This window comes from Vicugna pacos, chromosome 32 (assembly GCF_048564905.1).
Source record: "Vicugna pacos chromosome 32, VicPac4, whole genome shotgun sequence".
Lineage (NCBI taxonomy): Eukaryota > Metazoa > Chordata > Mammalia > Artiodactyla > Camelidae > Vicugna > Vicugna pacos.
Window position 1 is genome coordinate 10,423,793 of NC_133018.1, and position 19,926 is coordinate 10,443,718.

The 19,926-nt window shown below is 53.2% G+C and overlaps 1 protein-coding gene and 1 long non-coding RNA gene across 5 annotated transcripts in view; one reads left to right on the forward strand and one right to left on the reverse strand.

Moving 5' to 3' along the window:
• Nucleotides 1–18,053, forward strand: part of UBE3B (ubiquitin protein ligase E3B) — a 47,393-nt gene extending 29,340 nt beyond the window's left edge. Inside the window, exons 19-29 of one of the 4 annotated variants that reach the window (XM_072953713.1) lie at nucleotides 1,321–1,440; nucleotides 5,803–5,979; nucleotides 6,109–6,219; nucleotides 8,199–8,369; nucleotides 8,477–8,614; nucleotides 9,006–9,071; nucleotides 10,860–10,918; nucleotides 13,296–13,478; nucleotides 13,947–14,058; nucleotides 14,801–14,893; nucleotides 15,833–18,053. In XM_072953713.1, the coding sequence (XP_072809814.1) occupies nucleotides 1,321–1,440; nucleotides 5,803–5,979; nucleotides 6,109–6,219; nucleotides 8,199–8,369; nucleotides 8,477–8,614; nucleotides 9,006–9,071; nucleotides 10,860–10,918; nucleotides 13,296–13,478; nucleotides 13,947–14,058; nucleotides 14,801–14,893; nucleotides 15,833–16,024 (1,422 nt within the window). In that variant the 3' untranslated portion in view covers nucleotides 16,025–18,053. Of the gene's footprint in view, nucleotides 1–1,320; nucleotides 1,441–5,802; nucleotides 5,980–6,108; nucleotides 6,220–7,558; nucleotides 7,616–8,198; nucleotides 8,445–8,476; nucleotides 8,615–9,005; nucleotides 9,072–10,859; nucleotides 10,919–13,295; nucleotides 13,479–13,946; nucleotides 14,059–14,800; nucleotides 14,894–15,832 lie in introns of those variants that run through there. The other 3 variants (XM_015239655.3, XR_012066489.1, XR_012066488.1) reach the window with 3 other exon arrangements.
• Nucleotides 5,348–8,425, reverse strand: LOC140691033 (uncharacterized). The gene is made up of 2 exons (XR_012066490.1): nucleotides 8,197–8,425; nucleotides 5,348–5,570 (listed from the first exon to the last, which is right to left on the reverse strand). It is a non-coding gene; the product is annotated as an uncharacterized lncRNA (long non-coding RNA).
• Nucleotides 18,054–19,926: the final 1,873 nt, after the last annotated feature.

Below are 19,926 nucleotides of genomic sequence, written 5' to 3' on the forward strand. Positions count from 1 at the left end.
GAGGCTCGTCCTCTGCGTCACGTTCCAGAAAGCAGCACCCCTTGTTCAGGTGATCACGCTAAAGATTTGGGGGTCACAGGAAGCGATTGTGCCACCTGGCCCCACACCCGTTGAACAACTGCTTGTCTCCGGTTCCCGTACCGCGGAGCAGAGGCGAGAGTGCCCTCCGTCCGCGTCACCAGCCTCCCTTGCTGTTCCTCAGGCCACGCTCTCCCTTTTGCGTTGCCCGGATCCCCGAGAGCTTTGGCCATTACTCAGAGCACGTCAGGCCTTATTTCTGTAAACCAGCCACATCGCGCTCCTTCGCTGGGTAGTCCCTCCGTCGATGCATCCCCCTTCTTCCCAGATTGTTGGCGATTGCTTTTTCCGGTAGGCCGTGTTCACGTCAGAGCTGGTGGGGTGACCACGTGAACGTGCTCTGGCCGCCCCTGGAGTACAGCTGGCCTTGTTACTGACGCCGTCGTCATCGTTACTGTTACCGCTGCTCTTATTCGTAGTTAACGACGCTCTTGACTTTGAGGGAGGTTTACATTTTTCAGAAGGCAGCTGTGGCTGGAGTTATTTGTCCATTCCGCTGCCATGATTTGGGTGCCGTTCCTGCGGTGGTTCTGAAACCCAGGATGGGGTCAAAGGTCATGCTCTCCTAAAGGGACTTGTCAGAATCTTGAGAATGGGAGGGAGTTTTGTTTTTGTTTTTAATTGAAGTGTATCAGTCTGCAATGTTGTGTTAATTTGGTGGGGGGCAGTTTGGTTTTTTGTTTTGTTTTTTTTTTTTGGAGCAAGTTCTTTTTAAATGACTGTTGAGAAATGTTACTGGTGGGACTGCAGTGTGCTTGAGGACACAGAGGAGGCAGATTAAAAAGTCAGGGACCTTTATACTGTAGCAGCATTTAAAATTTTTCTGACAGTGAGGAAAATTCCCTTTGAAACATTTCTGTTTTTTAAATTCATGATATAAATGTCCTCTAAAGCAGGCACGGCTCTATCAGCAGCCCCTGTAACTCGTGCTGCCGCCAGGTTTTTATGGTGGCTCGTTGACTAAACCAGGTGACTGGTCATAGCTGGGCTCTGGCTGCAGCCAGACCGCCCCTCCCAGAACCTCTCTCCCTTGGCACGTATTCGGCTGTACTTCTCATTCCCAGGAGCGTTTTGGGGGCAATGTTTACTGTTCTCACAGGACACTTCTAACCTGTAGCTCACATCAGAGTGGCCCGTTGTGGGGGCCTCTCACATGCTTAGATTTCGTTGATTTTGTACAGTGTGCCCTGGGTGATCCTCAGTTGCTGACCCCATTTCTGGTCTCCCCTTCGCTTGTTCCAGAGAGTTCTCCTGTTCCGCAACATGGTGACCAAGGAGAAGGAGAAGCTGGGGCTTGTGGAAACCAGCTCCGCCTCCCCTCACGTCACGCACATCACCATCCGCCGGTCCCGGATGTTGGAGGTGAGGCGCCTGCGGCAAGGCAGTGTGTTCTGTGCGTGTGTGTCTGTTCCCTCTGAACTGTTCTTACTGCTCCGGGACCCAGTGACACTGAAACCAAGGCTCTGGGGGCAGGAAAGGGCCCTTTTGTCCTGCCACCTGCTCTGAGAGCTGCTTGATGAAGCCTGTCCTCAGTGCTGGAGACCCACAGCGCAGCACCTCCCTCCCGTGACCCCACGAGGGCAGAGCATCAGACGATTTGTGCCTCTGAAATGAGGACAGACATTCTCGTGTTGGTGCCAAGTCCATTTGTCCAGGCAGGCACTTTGCCCAGACTCCAGTTCTGAGCCTGGAGGCTGGAAGCGGGGGTTAAATTACTGAGCTGTAATGGGAAGTCCATCCATCACAGAGCCACGAGTTCTTTGTGGACATAAACTTAGGAGAAGCACGTGAAGTGGCTGACCTTAGCCAAACCCAGCGTCCAGGGTTTCCACTGTGCGGCTGCTTCACGTGAATGAGAAATAGGGGCCTGTCCTCACAGTACTGTCCTCCGTATGTCAGGAAATTGTCATAACATATCGATTCTATTGGAACAATACCTCGTAACATTGTCATAATAAATGTGTGCAACTGCAGTGTCCCCGTTATGTGTCCACAGCCTCCCCAGGGTTGTGCAGTGCACAGCCTCCCCGTTTGTACTGCTCCTGCACATGTGGTGACTGAGCCCCAAGCACCCATTCCAGGAGCGGCTTGGCTTGATTCGTTTGCCCATGTTTACTCCTTAGACCTTTTATCACACACCAGCCACGTTCTGCAGTGTAGGACAGTCACAGGATCCCAGGACAGCACACGGCCGCATCGCCAGCCACCAGCAAATGAGCAGCCGCCCTTCTTCCCCACCCAGTTTCAATTTCTCCCTCATGGCATTTGTACCGTGTTTGTGGCTGCTTCCTCAAGAGGTTGTCTCAGTTCTCTGACCACTGGTGGTTGACACTGATGTCTGCTGGGGAAAGGCAGCGTGCTGTAAACAGATGATTTTGACATTCTTAAAAGTAGAGATAAATGGAGGTGCCCCCAGGGGCGCCACTGCCATGGGACTGAGTAATGCCAGCTGGGAGTGTCTCAGCCCAGGAGCCTTTTGTGTGTGTGCTCAACAAATAGAATTATCCTCCACTTCCACTGCTCCCTCCTGTTTTTCTGGAAATATAGCCCTTGGATCAACCCCATGAGTGAGTTGATAAATGACAGCTGACAACCAGCGTCAGCACTGGGGCATAGGAGAGGGTAGGCAGGCGGAGAACACGTGCCCCTAGGAGAGGCCGCCTGACCTTGGCCATGTGGAGATTTAAGCTCCATAATGCTCTGGCTTTTTAAGAGAAGACCAAAATTCAGGGTTTTGGTGAAATCCCCAGACTTTGTAAAGTACCTGGAAGGCCAGAGAGCACCTGTCTGCCCACTTGAATTCGTCCTGCAGGCCACCAGCTTGCAGCCTCTGCTTTGACTCGAAGAAGGAAAAGCCCAGTTGGAGAACTCCCTTCTCCAGTACTTTCTTCGCCCAGATGCACCTCTCCTGCCTCTTAAACGCCTCCATTCCAGCGCCTGCCACCCTGACTCCCATGTGGCCAGCACAGCGGGGAGTCTGAAGTCGGGGAAACTGATGTCTCCTGAGAGCTGCAGAATCCCCGACTCCCTTCTTAGGTGTCTCTGGGAGATTCACCAGATATCCACTTAGCCTGGGCCTGCTTTTTTATTTTTATTTTAAAATTTGTGTGTGTGTGTGTGTGTGGAGAAGGCAATTAGGTTTACCTAATTATTTATTTAATGGAGATACTGGGATTGAACCCAGGACCTTGTGCGTGCAAAGCATGCGCTCTGCCATGGGGCTGTACCCTCCCCTTCCATGCTCTTTTAAACGCATCCCTCAGGGTCAAAGGAGGAATGTTTGCTTGGGTTTAGGCAAAGTCTGTTTTCCTCTTTACGTTTCATTGCAATAGATCATGTCGTGAAGTTGATCACTGGCACTCATATTGAATGAGGAAGGCAAGAGGGTCGTTCATTCAATTACCCAGTGGTCCTCCCGATTCAGTGGTTTGGTTATTAGAACTTGAGAGCCCAGTGGCCTTTGCTTGATTTGGACTCAAGGGGGCATCAAAAAGCTGATATGAGACTCCTTTTTATCCTGTCCCCTTTTTTATGGTTTGTACTGAAGGTGGGGCTTCTGTATTAGGCTCCCAGGTGACGGTCTAAAGTCCTGCAGGAAGGCCTCCCCTCACAGAGGGTGACCGGGGACTGGAATTCCAGCAGAACTAATAGGAACCGTAGACAAACCCTTGCCCTGTCAAAGGCAGGACTGGGGCCAGAGGAGTCACTTTGGTGTCAGTGACAGAGCTGGACCTGGAAGCTGGCTCTCCCGTCCCCAGGTCAGTGTTCTGTGTCTGCTCTTTGAGATGCAGTAGAGAAGAGGAGCGCCCTGTCCCCGCTCCCATGGGGCTCAGACAGAATTCTCTGTGCAGCGACCCCAGTGCCCAGAGGGCAGGGGTGCAACAGGAAGTATGTCAGAGGAGGCAGGCAACAAATTCCTCTCTACGTTTCAGAGGGGAGGCTGAAGTGGAGCTGATCCAGCAAAACTGTGATCTGAGTCCAGCCAGGATTCCTGGAGCACCTGCCGTGGTCTCGCCGCTTGTTAAGTGGGTTCACCTGCGCTGTCTCATTTACTCTACTTGACAATCGCGCACCTCCCAATGCGTGTCAGCGTTAGGGAGGCAGCACTTCAAAGCAGAATAGAGGGAATCCTGCAGGCGAGCAGGGACATGTTAGAATTCTCTCCCCGTCCCTGACTTGATGCCAAGATAATTATCTTAAATTTAGGCAGAATGATTTAAATCCTGCAGCAGCTGCATGATGACTTCCTGTTTTTCTCTTCTTTTCATCTAACTTAATGGTTTTTGAATTTCATGTGCATAAAAAGTACTTTTCAGGGTTATGTGATCAAAACCATGTCCTTGTTCCTATGGGCGACCTAGGGGACTTCAGAGGTCATTTTTTTCCCTTGCTCACTAACTTTGGAGCCCAACTCCGAAGTTAGGTGGGGAGCCACCGTGGCACAGTCCTTTGGGTCAGTAAGTGAGCACAAGGGAAGTGGGATCAGCAGGAAGGCAGCAAAGCTTCCCCAAAACAGGTCTTGCTGTCCTGGCCTCATTTGCTTTGCGACAAGGAGCCAGACTGGCAGACGAGTGGGTGCTGCGGATGTGGTCTGACATCAGCAAAGCATCTGGGAGCGCTGCCTTGTGACGGGAGGAGAGATGCGGGGTGGCCTCAGTAGGATGTTGCAGCTGATTCGTCACTTACGTGACAGTAACCTAAGGCATCAATTTGACCCTGGTTATGGATCCTCTCACGCTGGACCAAAGGACTTATCCCTGGGCTGTCCTGTTCTGCACTGGTTTTTGTAATCACTGCTCTGAAATGGAAACCTATGCAGCTTGCCTGTCAGCGCCCACATGCCCGGAATACATTCAGTGACAGAGTCAGGATCCTGGAAGACCTCAACAGGTCAGAATCAAGAAATGACTACACATGGTGATTTAGTGGGAGAACCCTGAGGTTGGGTCCTGGAGTCTAGACAGGGAGATGGGCCTAATGGCCGCATGTCTTAAGGGAGCTGACCGCAAGCCAGAGGTTGTGCTGAGGGCTCTCCCCGCCCTACTCCTGCCCTCCTCCAGGCCCAGCATCACTCCTGCACCCATCTCCCTTCTCCTGCCATCCCTCTGCTTTGCTTCTGACAGAAGGCTCTCCCTGAGACAAAAAGCTAGCCATGTCACTTTCTGCCTGAACTCTTCTATAGCTCCCTATCACCCTCAGGACATAACTTAAATTCCTCAGCATGACGCACAGCCTTTCACGATCTGGGGAAAGCTACCAGGAGCCAAGCAGTGGGGCGTACTTTTATTTTTTCTTATAGCATTCTGTAAATTTGATTGATTCGGTTTTTTTTTTTTTTTTAAACTGTGAACTAGAAGAGTCTTAGCTTTAAAATACAGGCGATCTCATCTCAGTTTCTTCCATCCTTTGTCTGGTGGCCAAGAGCTTGTCATGACTCATCTTGTCTGATTTCTCCGTCTCACTGCTCTGCATCCTCTGGAGGGCAGTCTCCCCTAACCAAAGAGTGGTAAAAGTCACATCCTCAAAATGAATTTTTCTTTTAACAGGCTCTCACTGAGAAGCAGGTGAAAACTGCTTGCTCTTCTCACACACCCATGCATCCTGACACACTCAGTAATGACACTCAGAAGGCTTCACCCAGGGGAGCGGGAGCTCTGAGGAGGGAGCCCTGAATTATGCAGAGGGCCTTGGGTTCCTAATGGGCTATCATTCTGCCCCTGGCAGGACGGCTACGAGCAGCTCCGGCAGCTCTCCCAGCACGCCATGAAGGGCGTGATCCGCGTGAAGTTTGTCAATGACCTCGGGGTGGACGAGGCAGGGATTGATCAAGACGGCGTTTTCAAGGAGTTCTTGGAAGAAATCATCAAGAGGGTGTTCGACCCGGCACTCAACCTGTTCAAGGTATTTAAGGGGAGCAGGGGCGCGGCTGACAGCAGCCAGATTCCTGGTGACAGACGAGAAGTGAAGGCCTGGGCTTGCTCGTGGCAAGGCACTTCACCTCCCTGCCTCTGCCCTCCTTCTGCCTTGCAGACAACCAGTGGGAATGAGAGACTCTACCCTTCGCCCACGTCCTACATTCATGAGAATTACCTGCAGCTCTTTGAGTTTGTGGGCAAGATGCTGGGGAAGGCTGTGTATGAGGTAGGCACGTTGAGGAGCGTTGAACTTGAATGGAAAATAAAATGGTGTAAGTGCCTGAGGTATGTGTGCAACCAGGCAGAAAGTGTCAGCCACCTGTCGTTAGATAAAGTCAAGGAAAAAGAGACGGGAACCAAGATCACTGGGCAGAAACACTGGGTGCTTTCCACGCGTTATCTCATTTAGTCCTCTCAGCAGTCCTGTGGGGTGCCTGCCGCTGTCCTGTTCACATCTGATTGAGATAACCGAGGCTTAGAGAAGTCCCTGGTCCACAGTCTCATGGTTAAGAGGGAGAAGCTAAATTCGAACCTGCCGGCGCCAGGCTCCCAGAGGCGCTGTCCAGTTGCAGAAGGGCAGCATCTCATAGGGTTTGGTGGTGGTTAGCATTGCTCTTGGATCTTTGGTTATCTGAGCGAAGGCTTTGACGTGGGCCTGAGGTGCCTGGGACTGGGGAATGGAGCCCACAGCCCCTGGCCGAGACCGGCCTTCCCCACTCACCATGTGACTGCCGGACAAGTCGCTGTGTTTCTTTAGACCCTTGTTCCTGTCAGTGAAGTGGGGGTAACAGAGCTGGGTGATTAGGGCGCTGGGGGTGATAGATGAGGTGATGCAGCTAAGACACCCCCTGTGGTGCCTACACCTGGTCACAGGAGACGTTAGAGCTGCCTTCCTCACTGCTGTTAGGAGGAAGGGGCTCTGAGTGTCCCCTCCAGCTCCCTCCATCAGGGCGGCATGGACTCCACAGGCTCCTGATCCCCTCACTGCTGAGGAGGGCACTTGACTCCCTGCCTTGAGGGCCCTGCTCCCCGGGAAGGAAGTGAGGCTGTAGCTCAAGCTCAGCAGCAGCCCGTCCTTGTGGCCTTCGCAGCGGGCTCCAGAGCCCAGAAGACTGTGCCCCCCGCCCCGCGCCCCCAGGGCTGGGCCCTGCCTAGCTCCCAGTCCAGGCGCCCAGGAGGCGGGCAGCGCTCACCTCACACAGCCCGGCAGGGGTTAGGGGGACCAGGATGCCTTCCAGATGCAAAGAGCCCACAACACAGCTGGGGCAGGCTGAGAGGGAGGCTGTGGGGGGCGAACATGCTTGGACTACTTGAATAATCCCCCGTTCTCTCTGTGTAAACAGCCCTGGTCCTGCTATGATGATGTCAGGTGCCCCATCTGAGTCCAGACACCTGGACCCCCTCCTGCCCTGGTGGGGTGGCCTGGGCTCATTCTCTGTGCTTTTGTTTCTGCGTGTGCAAAATGGAGACAATTTCTCATTTGATTCCCCTTTAAAACAAAACAAAATAAAAAAACAACGGGGCCCTGCTGGAGCATATGCCATGTTTTTCCTTTGACCGTGTAGTTGTGATGAGACGTGGAGGAGTCTGGGCCAGCTGAAAAGCGTGACTTCCTGGCTTTTGTGAGTGTCCCCCCTGTTTCCTGGGCCTGGTCTCTGTCTCCTCCCTCTTCAGCAAAAGGACATCCTGGGCCCTGGGGAGCAGCTAGTGTTAACTCGCTTAACCCTCGTGATCCTCTGGGACAGGCTGTCCTAGAATTTGATTGCCTCTCCCTTCTAAATCTCTCCAGCACATACACCCTTCTCCACCCAGAACAGCCTGCCCGCAGTTCCTGGTGTTATGTAACGGCTTCCTGGCTGTATCCCTGCTTCCAGTCCATTCCCCCAGGAAGTACATATCCGGCACTTACCTGCTGAGAACCCTTCCAGGGCCCCCTGCTGCCCTCAGGATAGAATCCAGACTCCAGGAGGCTTATGAGCACTTCCTGATCCGGCCCTGCCTGCCTTCCCAGCCTCTTCACTCACCTCCGTCCCACATACACTGTGCTGTGGCTGACAGATCTATGTTCCAGCCCTGGAACACACCTGGGCCTCGTACACATGGCCTCGTGCTCCTCTCGGTCTAGCTCAACTACGTCCTCCTGGATGCTTTTCCCACCCTGCCCGTCAGATTCTTAAAACAGGCTGTGCTGGTCCCCACTTACAGATGACAAAGATCAGATGTCCTCTGGCTTGGCAGCCCCAGAGCTGGAATTTGATCCCTGAGCTGTGCGGCCGCAAAGCCCAGGCTCTTAACCATGGTGCTGTAACGCCTGCAGGAGGCACTGTGTGTAGGCGACAGGGAGGTGTTGCTCTCCAGATTATGAAGCGTCTAGAGGTGTCCTTGGTGCCCTCGGAGCCCCCTCTGCAGCCTGAGCCACCCCGGTGAGATGACCAAGACGGAGCACTGGCGGCAGACGACGAGCTCCTGTCTCTCTCTCCCAGGGAATCGTGGTGGACGTGCCCTTTGCATCCTTCTTCCTGAGCCAGCTGCTCGGGCACCACCACAGTGTCTTCTACAGCTCTGTGGACGAACTGCCCTCTCTGGACTCCGAGTTCTATAAAAACCTCACTTCCATTAAGGTCAGTGTGGAAGGCGGATGGCTTAGCTGAGTGCTGGTGTGAACTCAGCACAGGGAAGGCCCTCGAGATTCAGCCTTATCCCAGCGTTGTGGGTGGGATGAGATTTCCTGCTCTGGTGAGGGGACCTGCTCCATTCCAAACTGAGGATTATGACTTAAAGACGGGGAGGAAGCCACCTGACAGGCTCCTGTGTCCCCTTCTGAGCACTTCCTCCCAGGACCGACGCCACAGCCTCCTTCCTCCCAGTCGTGAATGGCCTTTTCCTCTGCTTCAAGTTGTACGGTCATCACAGTGGTTACAGTCCGAGCAGATGTCACAGGAGGGGAGTGTTAAATTCTTCAAGGACACAGCACTCCTTGGCCCCTACATTGTCCTTTCTCTATTGCTTTAGCGGTACGATGGGGACATTGCTGACCTGGGCCTGACACTGTCATATGATGAGGATGTCATGGGTCAGGTAGGTGGGCCTCTGTGGCCAAGCTTTCTTCCGCCTTCTTCCATTGGCTTCCTGAGACCTGCCCTATTCTGGGTGTTTTCCGCAGGAGACCCACAGACTGGGGCTGTCTGTCTGTCTGTCTGTCCGCTCTTCTCCTCTGCCCCACCCGGCCGGGAGGGAGCGCGCTCCACTTCCCTCCCCAGGTGATCCAGCTTCGCCTGCTTGCCCCCCAAGGAGTCCCCACAGAGACTGTGCTCTGCTTCGAGCTCACTTCAGGGTCGTTCCTCATGGTCGTCCCCCTTTGTAACACTGCTCTGTGTTACCATGGTGAGGATTAGCCGTTCCAAATGGAGGATTATGACTTAAAGACAGGCAGGAAGCCACCTGACAGGAAGGGCCTTGAACAGAATCCTGTCCTTGCGTCTACTCTGCACAGAGAGCGGAGCAGGGAGAAAAGACCCTTGAAGCCGTGATGGCAGAGGGCTTCCCCCAGACTTTCTTCTTCCCGCTTTTCTCTTAAGGGTCCCCAACGCCGCCAGTTGCATCCCCGCACACCTGCGTGAGCCCGTGTGCATAGGGTCTGAGGGCTCCTCTGGCTTGTTGGCGTGGGGCCGGCTTCTTGGAGCCTCAGAGAGGTCACTTGGTCCCCCTAAGCCACATTTATCTTAAAAAGTGCTATTTGCCAAATATGAGTCCTTCCTGGGACCAGTGTCACCAGATGCTCTCTAGACACTTGCGTGCCCTGCCCTCCTCCCAGAGAGCCACCGAGCACACTGGCAGGATGGGGCGCTGGGACACCTGTGAGAACCTGATGTAGTTACGTCAGCCTCAGCTTTCCCCAGTCGTCCGGTCACAGAACTCCTCTTTCAGGGAAGGAATGCCATCTCCCAGACTGGTTCTCCAGATGAGAGCGCACAGACCAGGTGTTCCCTGGAACCCTTTGTGGGAAACACCAGGCTAGGCGATCCCTCAGGGCCCACCCATCCAGCTTTAAAATCCCGCGGCGTGCCCCGAGACATCATAGCGGCGGGACTAGCGGGCACTGGTTTCCCTTCCTACCTGCTTCGAGTTACAGTGTATCATAGTAGTAGAATCTTTATTAAAATTCACTTTAAAATTATGCATTCTTGGATTTCGAAAGTTGAGGAAAGCAGTTGATCTAGACCATCTTCAAATCTTTAATCAGATTTGAGCCTTCTCCCTGACATTCTCAATTTTCTGTCCTGACTATAAAAATAATGCAAACTTCTGACCAAAAATTCAGCTCCAGTATGAGTGGAAAGGTGAAAATGAAAACCACCTAGAGTGCCCAGTGGCGAAGAGGGCCCCCGTCAGCACGTGGCCTGAGCCCTTTCAGGCTGCTTCTCCTTGGACACGTGTATCATTTTTTGTAGAAATGATACCATTTGATGCATCCTGTTATATAAGCTGCTTTTTCCCCCCACCCCTTCAAGAAATACACATTTTCACCTTATTTTTAATAGCGGCACAGCATTCCAGGGTATGGTTGTCTCAGCTTTTATATAACCGTCCTCTGGTGCTCTTCGTTGCTTACACTTTCCCCTCCACGACACCCCAAAGCCTTAGGACAGATGTTTGCAGAGAGAACCGTTTGTACAGCTCACACAGGGCCTGCTTGTGGATACCTAATCCCCGGCTCTTTGTGAAAATGATTGTCCCCAGATACGTCTCATCTTCATTCTGTCTTCATTATGGATGTTGGCGTCGGGCCCTTTCATCTTCAGGAAGCTTTATTTCCTCATTAGAATTCTCTCGAGTAATTGTCCCCCCTTCCTCTCTCTCCCCCAGCTTGTTTGCCATGAACTGATTCCTGGAGGGAAGACCATCCCTGTTACAAATGAAAATAAGTGAGTATAGCAATTAGATTTTTAAGGTCACCACTTGAGAAGACTTCATTCTGGCTCTCCGGGCTTACTTTGAGAATTTATTAAGATAGATTGAAGTAGAAAGAGGCCATAAATATCATAATGGAATTTACTGGTTACAGTTCATAGGCCGAAATCGTATTAAATTCGATTTGCAAAGTAAGAATTGACAATTCATTTTTTGCAATAGCACTTCTGAGGTCAGAGGCACCCGGGCCGCGGTGTTCCTAGGAATTCAGTGACAGCTCTAGACGCAGACAGATGGATTCTGAGCCACTGGGGCACACAGTCCTGAACCCAGGAGGCACGGAGGCAGAAGACTCCTTGGAGGGGCAGGTCATTTTGGAATGATGGCATGTGGCAGTTGTATAAAACACTGGTCTTGAGAAGACACAATGATGAATTCACATGCAGCAGACGGGTCCTTAGACATGGCGAGGCTCTGAGGCCCAGCAGCTATTGTCACAGATAACAGGCTTTTCGGAACGTATCATAAATGTCAGCCTCTTTGGTCCCTCGAAGCAAAGCCCCTTGATGCGCATCTCCACCCAGCCCTGTTCTCACCTAATTAAAACTGTAGGACCTGGCAGAGGAGTAGATATTGGCTCTTTGTCACTCTTATCAATCTTCTCCTGCCACCAGGCTCAGCTGAGCATCTGAACTGTTAATCTGAGCATCACTCCCTCAGTGACAGGTGAGAACTTAGTACCAACCCAGCAAGTCATTTGGATCAGATGCACGTCACAGCCCAGGGTCCCTGAGCATCACCTCAGGTCGGATGGGTCAGTCGCGCTCTTGGGGAGCTTTTATTTAGGCTGTCAGCGTAGTCAGGAGAGCAGACCCGATTCTCATCATGACTGAAATACACCAGTTTTGACTCTTGGCCACAGGGCGTTAGTGTGACGGCCGAGAAAGAACAGGGAACACAGATAGGGAGGAAGCTGCCCGGGGGTGTAGGAGAGCAGGGGTGGATCCTGTGCCTACCTGCCGTGTGCCTGTAACCGTCCCTTCAGAGGGCTTCACCGGAGAACACGTGTGAAATAGCTTCTCGGACATCTGGCTCAAAGGAGGACCTTAACAAATGAAAGCCATGAACAACGGCGTCTCAGATATATGATCCCTCGGGGTGGCCCTGCTTTACCAGGCGTTATGGCATGGGATGATGACAGGAGCTGTATGTGCAGCAGCCTGAGACTGACGCAGCCCGTGTTGGAGTGAAATTCCTGTCCTGCCGGCAACCTACATGGAAAGTCATTTCACAAACTCTTGCATGTTCCTAGCATGAAACCCAAGCCTGAGGGCAGGGGTATTCAGTTCTGCAGACTCTCTTAAAAGGCCTGGCAACGCCAGTTCCCCCTCCTGCGGGGTGATACTTGATCTTGCTCTCCCTGGGTGGTACCTGGGAAAGTCTTTCAGGCTCCCCCGCTCTCTCTTTGGGGAAGATGGAACGGTACCATCAGAACAGCAGCCTCCCTCAACGCGGACATGAAAGGAGTGGCAGTGATAGAAGAAGTTGTATTTTAAGTGTTTCAATGTGCAGGTTTGCCACTGGAAAATTTTTCTTAAATAGGGATATTTTCAGGGCCAGTAAGTCAGAGCTGAGCCTTGTGGGGTAAAACTAGACTGTACTAATTTGGAATTTTGAGAGTTGGACCTGGGCTGGGCTCTCATCTCTTGAGTAAACGGTTTGCTAAGAAATCAGTAAAGCTGACAAGCCCGTCGGAACGCATCTCGCCCGGTCAGAAGCACTGTATTACATCCTGGAGCTGTAGATGAGCTCCTTGTCTTTATAAAAGCAGACCCGGAAAACCGTCTGCTTGGAACTGTTGTTAATGCTCTGAGTTGTTCATTGAACCTAATCAGCGAGCTGCATTTGGTTAAAACTTTTTGCAGTCTTACCGTTTCATGTTCTAGATTCTGTCCGGTCTAGCAAGGTTTTGATTGAAGTTTCAACATGAAACAGTTTTTCTCTGGAGGACTGAGTAATACCTTAATTGGTTTACGTCCCAAAGGATGAAATTAAATCAAAGTCCCTTTGTACTAAGAAGGGCCCTCTCCTTAGCTGGAGAATGTCTCATTTTGATTCTTGACAGTGGAGTGTTACCCCGATGTCTGATCCGCTGGTTTTTGGGAGGATGCGTGCGCTGACGCCCTTGAATGCTAACGCATTCACAGCAGCACGCCATGTGCCAGCCAGCAGAGCTGTCGTCCATGTCACCGTCGTCGTTCTGGTGAAAGACTCCGGTGCTATTTGTGCTTTTGTAAAATGGTTCAGAACTGACTAGACTCATCTTTCTGCCCATTGGCAGCTGCCTGCCCTGTCTTATTAATTTCCATTGTTTTCTCTTGTTGGCTACAGAATTAGCTACATCCATCTGATGGCCCACTTTCGAATGCACACTCAAATCAAGAACCAGACAGCTGCCCTCATTAGCGGATTCCGTTCCATCATCAAACCCGAGTGGACCCGGATGTTCTCAACCCCTGAGCTCCAGCGACTCATCTCCGGGGACAATGCTGAGATTGATCTGGAAGATTTAAAGTAAGGAGCGAGTATGGGGGCGAAGGCGAAATTCTTAGGCCTCCTGGAAAGCAGGCTGCTCCTTTGCTAGAGAGTGTTCAGGGTCCCATCTCCAGATGTCCTCCTCTGCCCTGGTTCCTGGGTGAGTTGCTTTGGAATAAAAGCTCAGCCCTTTGTCTGCCTGGAGCCCAGGAAGTGGATGCAGCTCTTGAGGACCACAGGGCTCTCCGAAGTCTTAGGAAACAGTCACAGGATCTCCTGTCGGCTCCTGCTGGGGAGCAGCAAGGCCTGTGCACCAAGTCTCCACCCATTTAGCTTCCGGGGACCTGGGATTATTAAGGCGTGAACTGCTGGCTTAGGAGAAGCTGGCTGTTACCCAGGCCGGCCAGAACACAGAGTACCGCTTGTCTGACTAAATTCCCTGCCTGCCTGTGTCTGTCGGCGCCCGTCGGAGTGTGTGACTCAGCCCATTGTCTGCATTGTTTTCAGGAGGCACACAGTGTACTATGGTGGCTTTCATGGAAGTCACAGGGTCATTATCTGGCTCTGGGATATCCTGGCGTCTGACTTCACGCCCGACGAGAGAGCCATGTTTCTGAAGGTATTTTATACATTGCCTGTACTCGCGGTCATGCGTATGTAGATGCTTTCATAGACCTAGGAAGCCAGATGGGATACATTACACCGGGAAAAAGTGAAATTATTAAGAGGTTCGCTTATCCAAGGCAGGGTACTGAGCCCAATTTACGTCTGCAGATGGCACCACACCTGCAGTTCCCTGTCCTATGTCTGCTCTTTTCTGCGGCTGCTGACGGCCCAGGGCAGGGTAGGAGGACACAGAACTGTTGTACAAGAGTGCGTGTGACTGGGCTTTCTTTCAAAGTAACGACAGTAGAGCGGTGCGGCTTCCCCGCCCTCTGATTGTCCTCAGTGCCAGAAGGGTGACCACCCCTGCCTCCTTGGACCAGCCCTGGCTGGCAGCAGGCCTGTGGAGCTGGAGCTGGGCAGGGCACAGACTCTTCTGCCTGTGCCTCCTCATCCTTAAAACTGATCAAGTCACACAGTCCCCATGGAGTGATGAGATGAGGTGGGTTTGTGAAGAACTCCAGACAGTGCTTCTAAATAGGATCTGCTGCCTGGGTCAGCTGAGAAGGAAGCCGTCATTGTGGTGTGACCCGCACCTGTGCTCCCTGCACCCTGGCTCCAGGCCTCCCCCTGCCACCCTTACTGGCCAACCAGCTTCTCCCTCTCCCGTCCTCTCCGGAGCTCTCACTGCATCATCTCCCCCTAACGACAGGCCTTGGTCAGCCCTTCTCTGTCCCTGACCCTGCCTTGTGTTGTAGTTTGTGACCAGCTGCTCCAGGCCTCCGCTCCTGGGATTCGCCTACCTCAAGCCTCCTTTCTCCATCCGCTGCGTGGAAGTGTCGGACGATCAGGTAACTGGGGGGGAGGAGTCGGCCCGTATCGGTTGCTGTCCGCTGCACCTGCTGGGTGGGGCCCTCACCGCACACGGGTGAGTGGCGGGGGGAGAAGGGGCCGTGGTCCTCAGGCCAGGAGAGCAGGCTGGCTTCACAGAGGGCGCCCGAGGAGGCGGCTGCTCTGGGACCTCAGCTCTCGTGGAGGTCCTTTTCTCTTCACTCCCTCAGGGAGGAATACTTGGGGGCAGTTTTAGTAGCTACTGGTCCGGCTGGGGCTCCGGGTCTGAGAGGCAGTGCGGGAGGGGGTAAGGACGCGGGCTTAGGGACTCGACAAGCATGGGCTTAAATGCCAGCTCCTCCACCTGCTGCCGGTGCGCCTGGGCCAGCTGCCTCACTTCCTCCTGTGCCCGGAGAGGAGGGACGCCCTCCGAGTTCTCGTTTTCAGTGTGCCGTGAGCCTAGCCATAGTGACTGCTCAGACGGCAGCTGTTAGAAGTTTCTCATCTCCCGTAAAAACCCAACAGCCTCTGAGCGTAGCTGCCATCCATGATGCCATAGTCTCTGCTCCGGTCCCTGCTCTCAGGTGACACTGGACCATCCTCAGCACCCCCTACTTAAGGAAGGCTGCCCCAAGTTACAGCTTGCCGCAGGCCACAGCACTGGAGAGGTCTGGGAGGAAACGTTGAGCTGCATTCAGAAATGTTTTGTTACCAAAATATTTTTGCAGTATTCCAGCTCTTTGAAAATTGATTTACCGATAATTAGCGGTTAACCAGAAGGCCCTGTTTCCAAGCACTTATAAATGCAGGCTTCCCCTGCGAGGGGCTTGAGGAGCCAGGCTTGTTTCTGTGCACCCAGCTCTCCAGGCTGGTTGTCCTCCTCGTGGGGCCCGCTGGCCCTCTCGCCCGGCACCCACACTGGGCACCCCCCTACCCGAGGCTGTGGGATCTGCTTGCAGGACACCGGGGACACCCTGGGCAGCGTCCTCCGCGGCTTCTTCACCATCCGCAAGCGGGAGCCGGGCGGCCGTCTGCCCACCTCCTCCACCTGCTTCAACCTGCTCAAGCTGCCCAACTACAGCAAGAAGAGCGTCCTCCGGGAGAAGCTGCGCTACGCCATCAGCATGAACACGGGCTTTGAGCTCTCTTAGCGCCTGCTCTCGGGGACTCCTGGGCTCCTGGGGACCCTCTGCCCCGGGAGGCGGCGTTCCCCTGGGAGCACAACCAACAGGTCAGGGGACAGCGGCCCCCAGAGCCTCTCTATAGCCATGAACTCCACTGAGGCCTCAAGAGCTTTGGATGCACTTGACGACACTACGCAGCCTCTCCAGGCGACACTAATGGGAAGAGAGTGTTGACAATAAACCTCCAACGCTGCCAGCACTGGTCCTTCTTTCCTGCTTCCCAGGGGTCTGCAGCCCAGGCCTGTGATGGCATTGGGGCTCCTCTTTTTGATAGTTTGGTCTTTTTTGTGAGTCTTTTTCTTCCTTAACTTTCTGAGCGAGCTGCACATGAACAAGTCCCAGGAATTCCAAGGATCCGTAGTGGTTTTCGGGACATGAGCCTGAGGGCGCGAAGCCTAGCAAGAGTGAGAGGCCCTCCTTCCGTTTCTGAAAACTTCTCAGGTTAGGCCTCACCAAGCCTCTATGCACCCACCAGAGTCTCCGCCTCCGTCCTGTCCACGCTGCTTCTCTCGGGGCAGCCAGGCCCACCTGCTCCCCGGGGAGGCAGAGGCGCCTGCTGGGAAGGTCACAAAGCACGGGACGTTCGGGGTGCCACTCCCACCTCAAAGCCACGCATTCCACACGGTGGCAGCCCCCCTCCCCGCTCTCACCTCGGATGCTTTGAATCCTAAGCAGGCCAGGGAGCCCCCACCAGCTCACTCCCATTGTGGGCATCCTGGATTTGGGGGAAAAAAACTTGGCCCTTAAGAGCAGCTCTGTTGCCAGAAGGCAGCAGCTGTTTCCTCAGAACCTGCTAATTCCCAAGGGGCGGCTGCCTTTCCCCTGCTTGTTTTCTGCACGTGTTGTCCCATGAGGATCAGACACCAGCCCAAGGAAGGAACCTGTCCCGTCTGGGCAGTGGCTTTACTCCGTAGACTGTAAAAGTCCCAAGAAACTTGGGTCTTGTTTGTCGTCCTTCCTCGGCACTGGGAACGCAGGAGCCCTTTGCGCTGACGGAGGCTCATGGGGCTGAGGAAACTCACAAGCCCTCCGGGTTGGTTTTTTGGTTTTTCACTTTGTTTTCTCTTCCAACCCATCATGCTCTTCTGTCGTCATTCTTCACCTTTATCACCAGAACTTTACTCTAGATCCAGAGACTTGAGGCAGAGGCCACGTTAGTGATCTGTTTTGACAGCCATCCACCCTCGCCCACCTCCCCATCCCACTTCTGGTGCATCCTCGCTACCCAGATTGAAGCCAGACTAGAAACCTGGTCCCTCCTCCGCCCTGTGGAGCCGGCATAGGGCTTGCAGCTTTCGTCCAAGCAGCGAAACACCTTCCAGAGAGAACCTTAATGTTGGCAAAGCAGGCAGGACCTGTGTCCGTGGCTTCCAGCAGCAGGTTTCAGCCGGGTGCTGGCGTCCTGCCCAGGCCCGAGCCGGGTGAAGTTAGAGCCCTTGGGCTTCCAGAGAACAGAGTGCCTGTTACCTTGATGGAAAGACGGCAGGGAGTTTAGACAGACAGGAATTTATTATGATTATTTAAGATTCGTTAGGAACCTCTCATTCTGTGGACTTGCCACTATCTTTAAACACTTGACTCCTTTGAAAATTTCTTCTGAACGTGCGTGTCATGCATGGAGCAGGCTGGCATGTTTATACTGGTGGCTAAAGGACTGTCAACCTGCACAAAGAGGTTTGATCCCATCACAATTTTCATTCCCTAGTAGTCAGCCAGTGTGCGACAGGAGAGGAGAGTGGTTTATATGCACCAACATCAACTTCGCGCTTTTCTTGAGGAGGGGTAGTGTATAATTTCATTTATCTTCTCTCCAGCAGCTGGAGGGACTGCACTGTCTAAAACACTGAATCTGTGCTGTTACACCTGGTGTTCACCGACACCGTGATGGCTCTTGAGGGTTCTAAAAGGTTGTGGGTTTTTTTGTTTGTTTGTTTTCATAGATAACTTATGGATTAAAATGTGATCAAAGGCTTTATTAAATTTGTACTTCAGCACAGTGGCTGTGTTCTGCTTCTTATCTCAAGGAGCACTTTCTGATCGTCTCCTGGGAGAGCTCAAGATGAGGCGTTGGGGGCTTAAAGAGCACGGAAGCTCCCACAGTGGGAAGGAGGCACGGAGGACACAGCAGCCGGCCAGGGCTCCCTGACTCACCCAGGCCGGCAGTGGTTGGCAGTTTGTAGTATTCACTTCTGATTTTGTTTTAAGAAGTAACACCTTTCAGGTAAAGTTCAAGTACCCTTAGCACCCTCCACGCTCCCTTCCCATCCTTCACATGCACTGCCCACGGCAGCCATCACCCCAGGTTACACATTTTACACAATTACTTAAAGAAGTGATAGATGTTTGCTGAAAAGAATTCAGTTAATTTAAAAGTGTTTGAAGTAAGATTTTACAGCTACACCCGGGTGTGCTCAGCTTGCCTCCTTTACTGAGAATCGTGTTTGCAGGACACGCCGGCCGCGTCTTGTGTTCAACAAGCGCAAGTTTACACTCAGCAGAACACCCAGCTCAGCTCTGCCAGTCTCTCTTGCTCCTCCTGGGGTGGCCTTGGCCCCACTATGGCAGCTGGGAGCTCCTGTGCGTTCTCGCTGCCGTGGTTGGGGCACCTGAGGATCTGAGCATCAGGAAAGAAGTCTTAAAAGCCCGACAGGCCCTTTTCCAACAGTCAGGCCACCTGGGCTCCCGAGGGGAATTCATGCACGCGGACCTCCTCCCACGGGGCACTTCTGTCCTGCGAAGGGAAAAACCCTGGAGTCCCCAGATCCGCCCGTGGCCTCCAGCGTGAGACCCACACACCTAGAGAACTAAAGCCTCATTCTGTGATACTTCGGCTTTTAATTACAAGTTAGCACCGCAAAGAGAAAGTCTGTCTTTATAACCAGGAAAAATAAGTGAGTTTTTTAAAAAATTATTTAAAATGACCATTTTAATGCACTGACAGAACTTGCAAGTGCCTGAGAATGTTCAGGTGGAACACAGTTTGAGAAACACTGGTCACCACTGTTTCTGACTGCATTGAAGCCATCAGCCTGCCTTTGTGCTGCTGATCAGCAGGTAGCACACGGCTGCCTGTGTGAGGGGCACGGACAGGCGGGTCATCCCTAAGCCTGGCTAACGTGTGGATCCAGGGCTCCCTTCGACCAAAGTCTTATCTCGTGGAAACCTCTTCAGTCACTAAGAGTGGCCGAAGAACTGTGAAAAGTGGTCTATTCGGTGCGCTTTTCCCAGGAGCACACACACATGTGCAAACACAGTCCCTCACTTCCTGCTCTGAGTCAGCCTGGGGCGGCCTCTTGGGGGGTTTCTGGGAGGCTTGGTGCTGCTGCCCGGGCTGAGAACTCAGCAAGGCGGGCTGTGTGCCCAGCACAGCTCCCGGCTCCGAGTCGGACTCAGATACCAGTCCTCTTCCTGCATCTCCTCACCTTTCACTGGACGAACACCGGGCTGCCCACTGCCTGTTGCCCGAGCTCTGGCCAGGCTTCCAGAGTGACTGCTTCTGGGGCTGCTGACAGTCACAGCAGGGTGACGGGGGATGACATGGAGAAGGGCCACCTGAGATCTCTGCAGAACGTGTGCGGGGCGCGGAAAGGCACACCCGCTTCCCTACACTGGCTGTGGCCCTTCAGCCCAGAGGGATGGGACACGAGCAACGAGTTCTCCAGCCAGAGGGATCCTGGCCCAGGTGTTTCCAGGCTTGTGTGGCCCTGGGGTGCTCCCAACCACCACACACACACCACCCACCCTCTACACCTACCTACCCACCCAGCCAGGGTAACACTGAGAAGGGGTTGCGCTGAGTCCCAGGCGGGATCCACGGTTCTCTCCAGCCTTTGGAGCCCGGAGTCCAGACTGAAACAGCCTCCTCATTT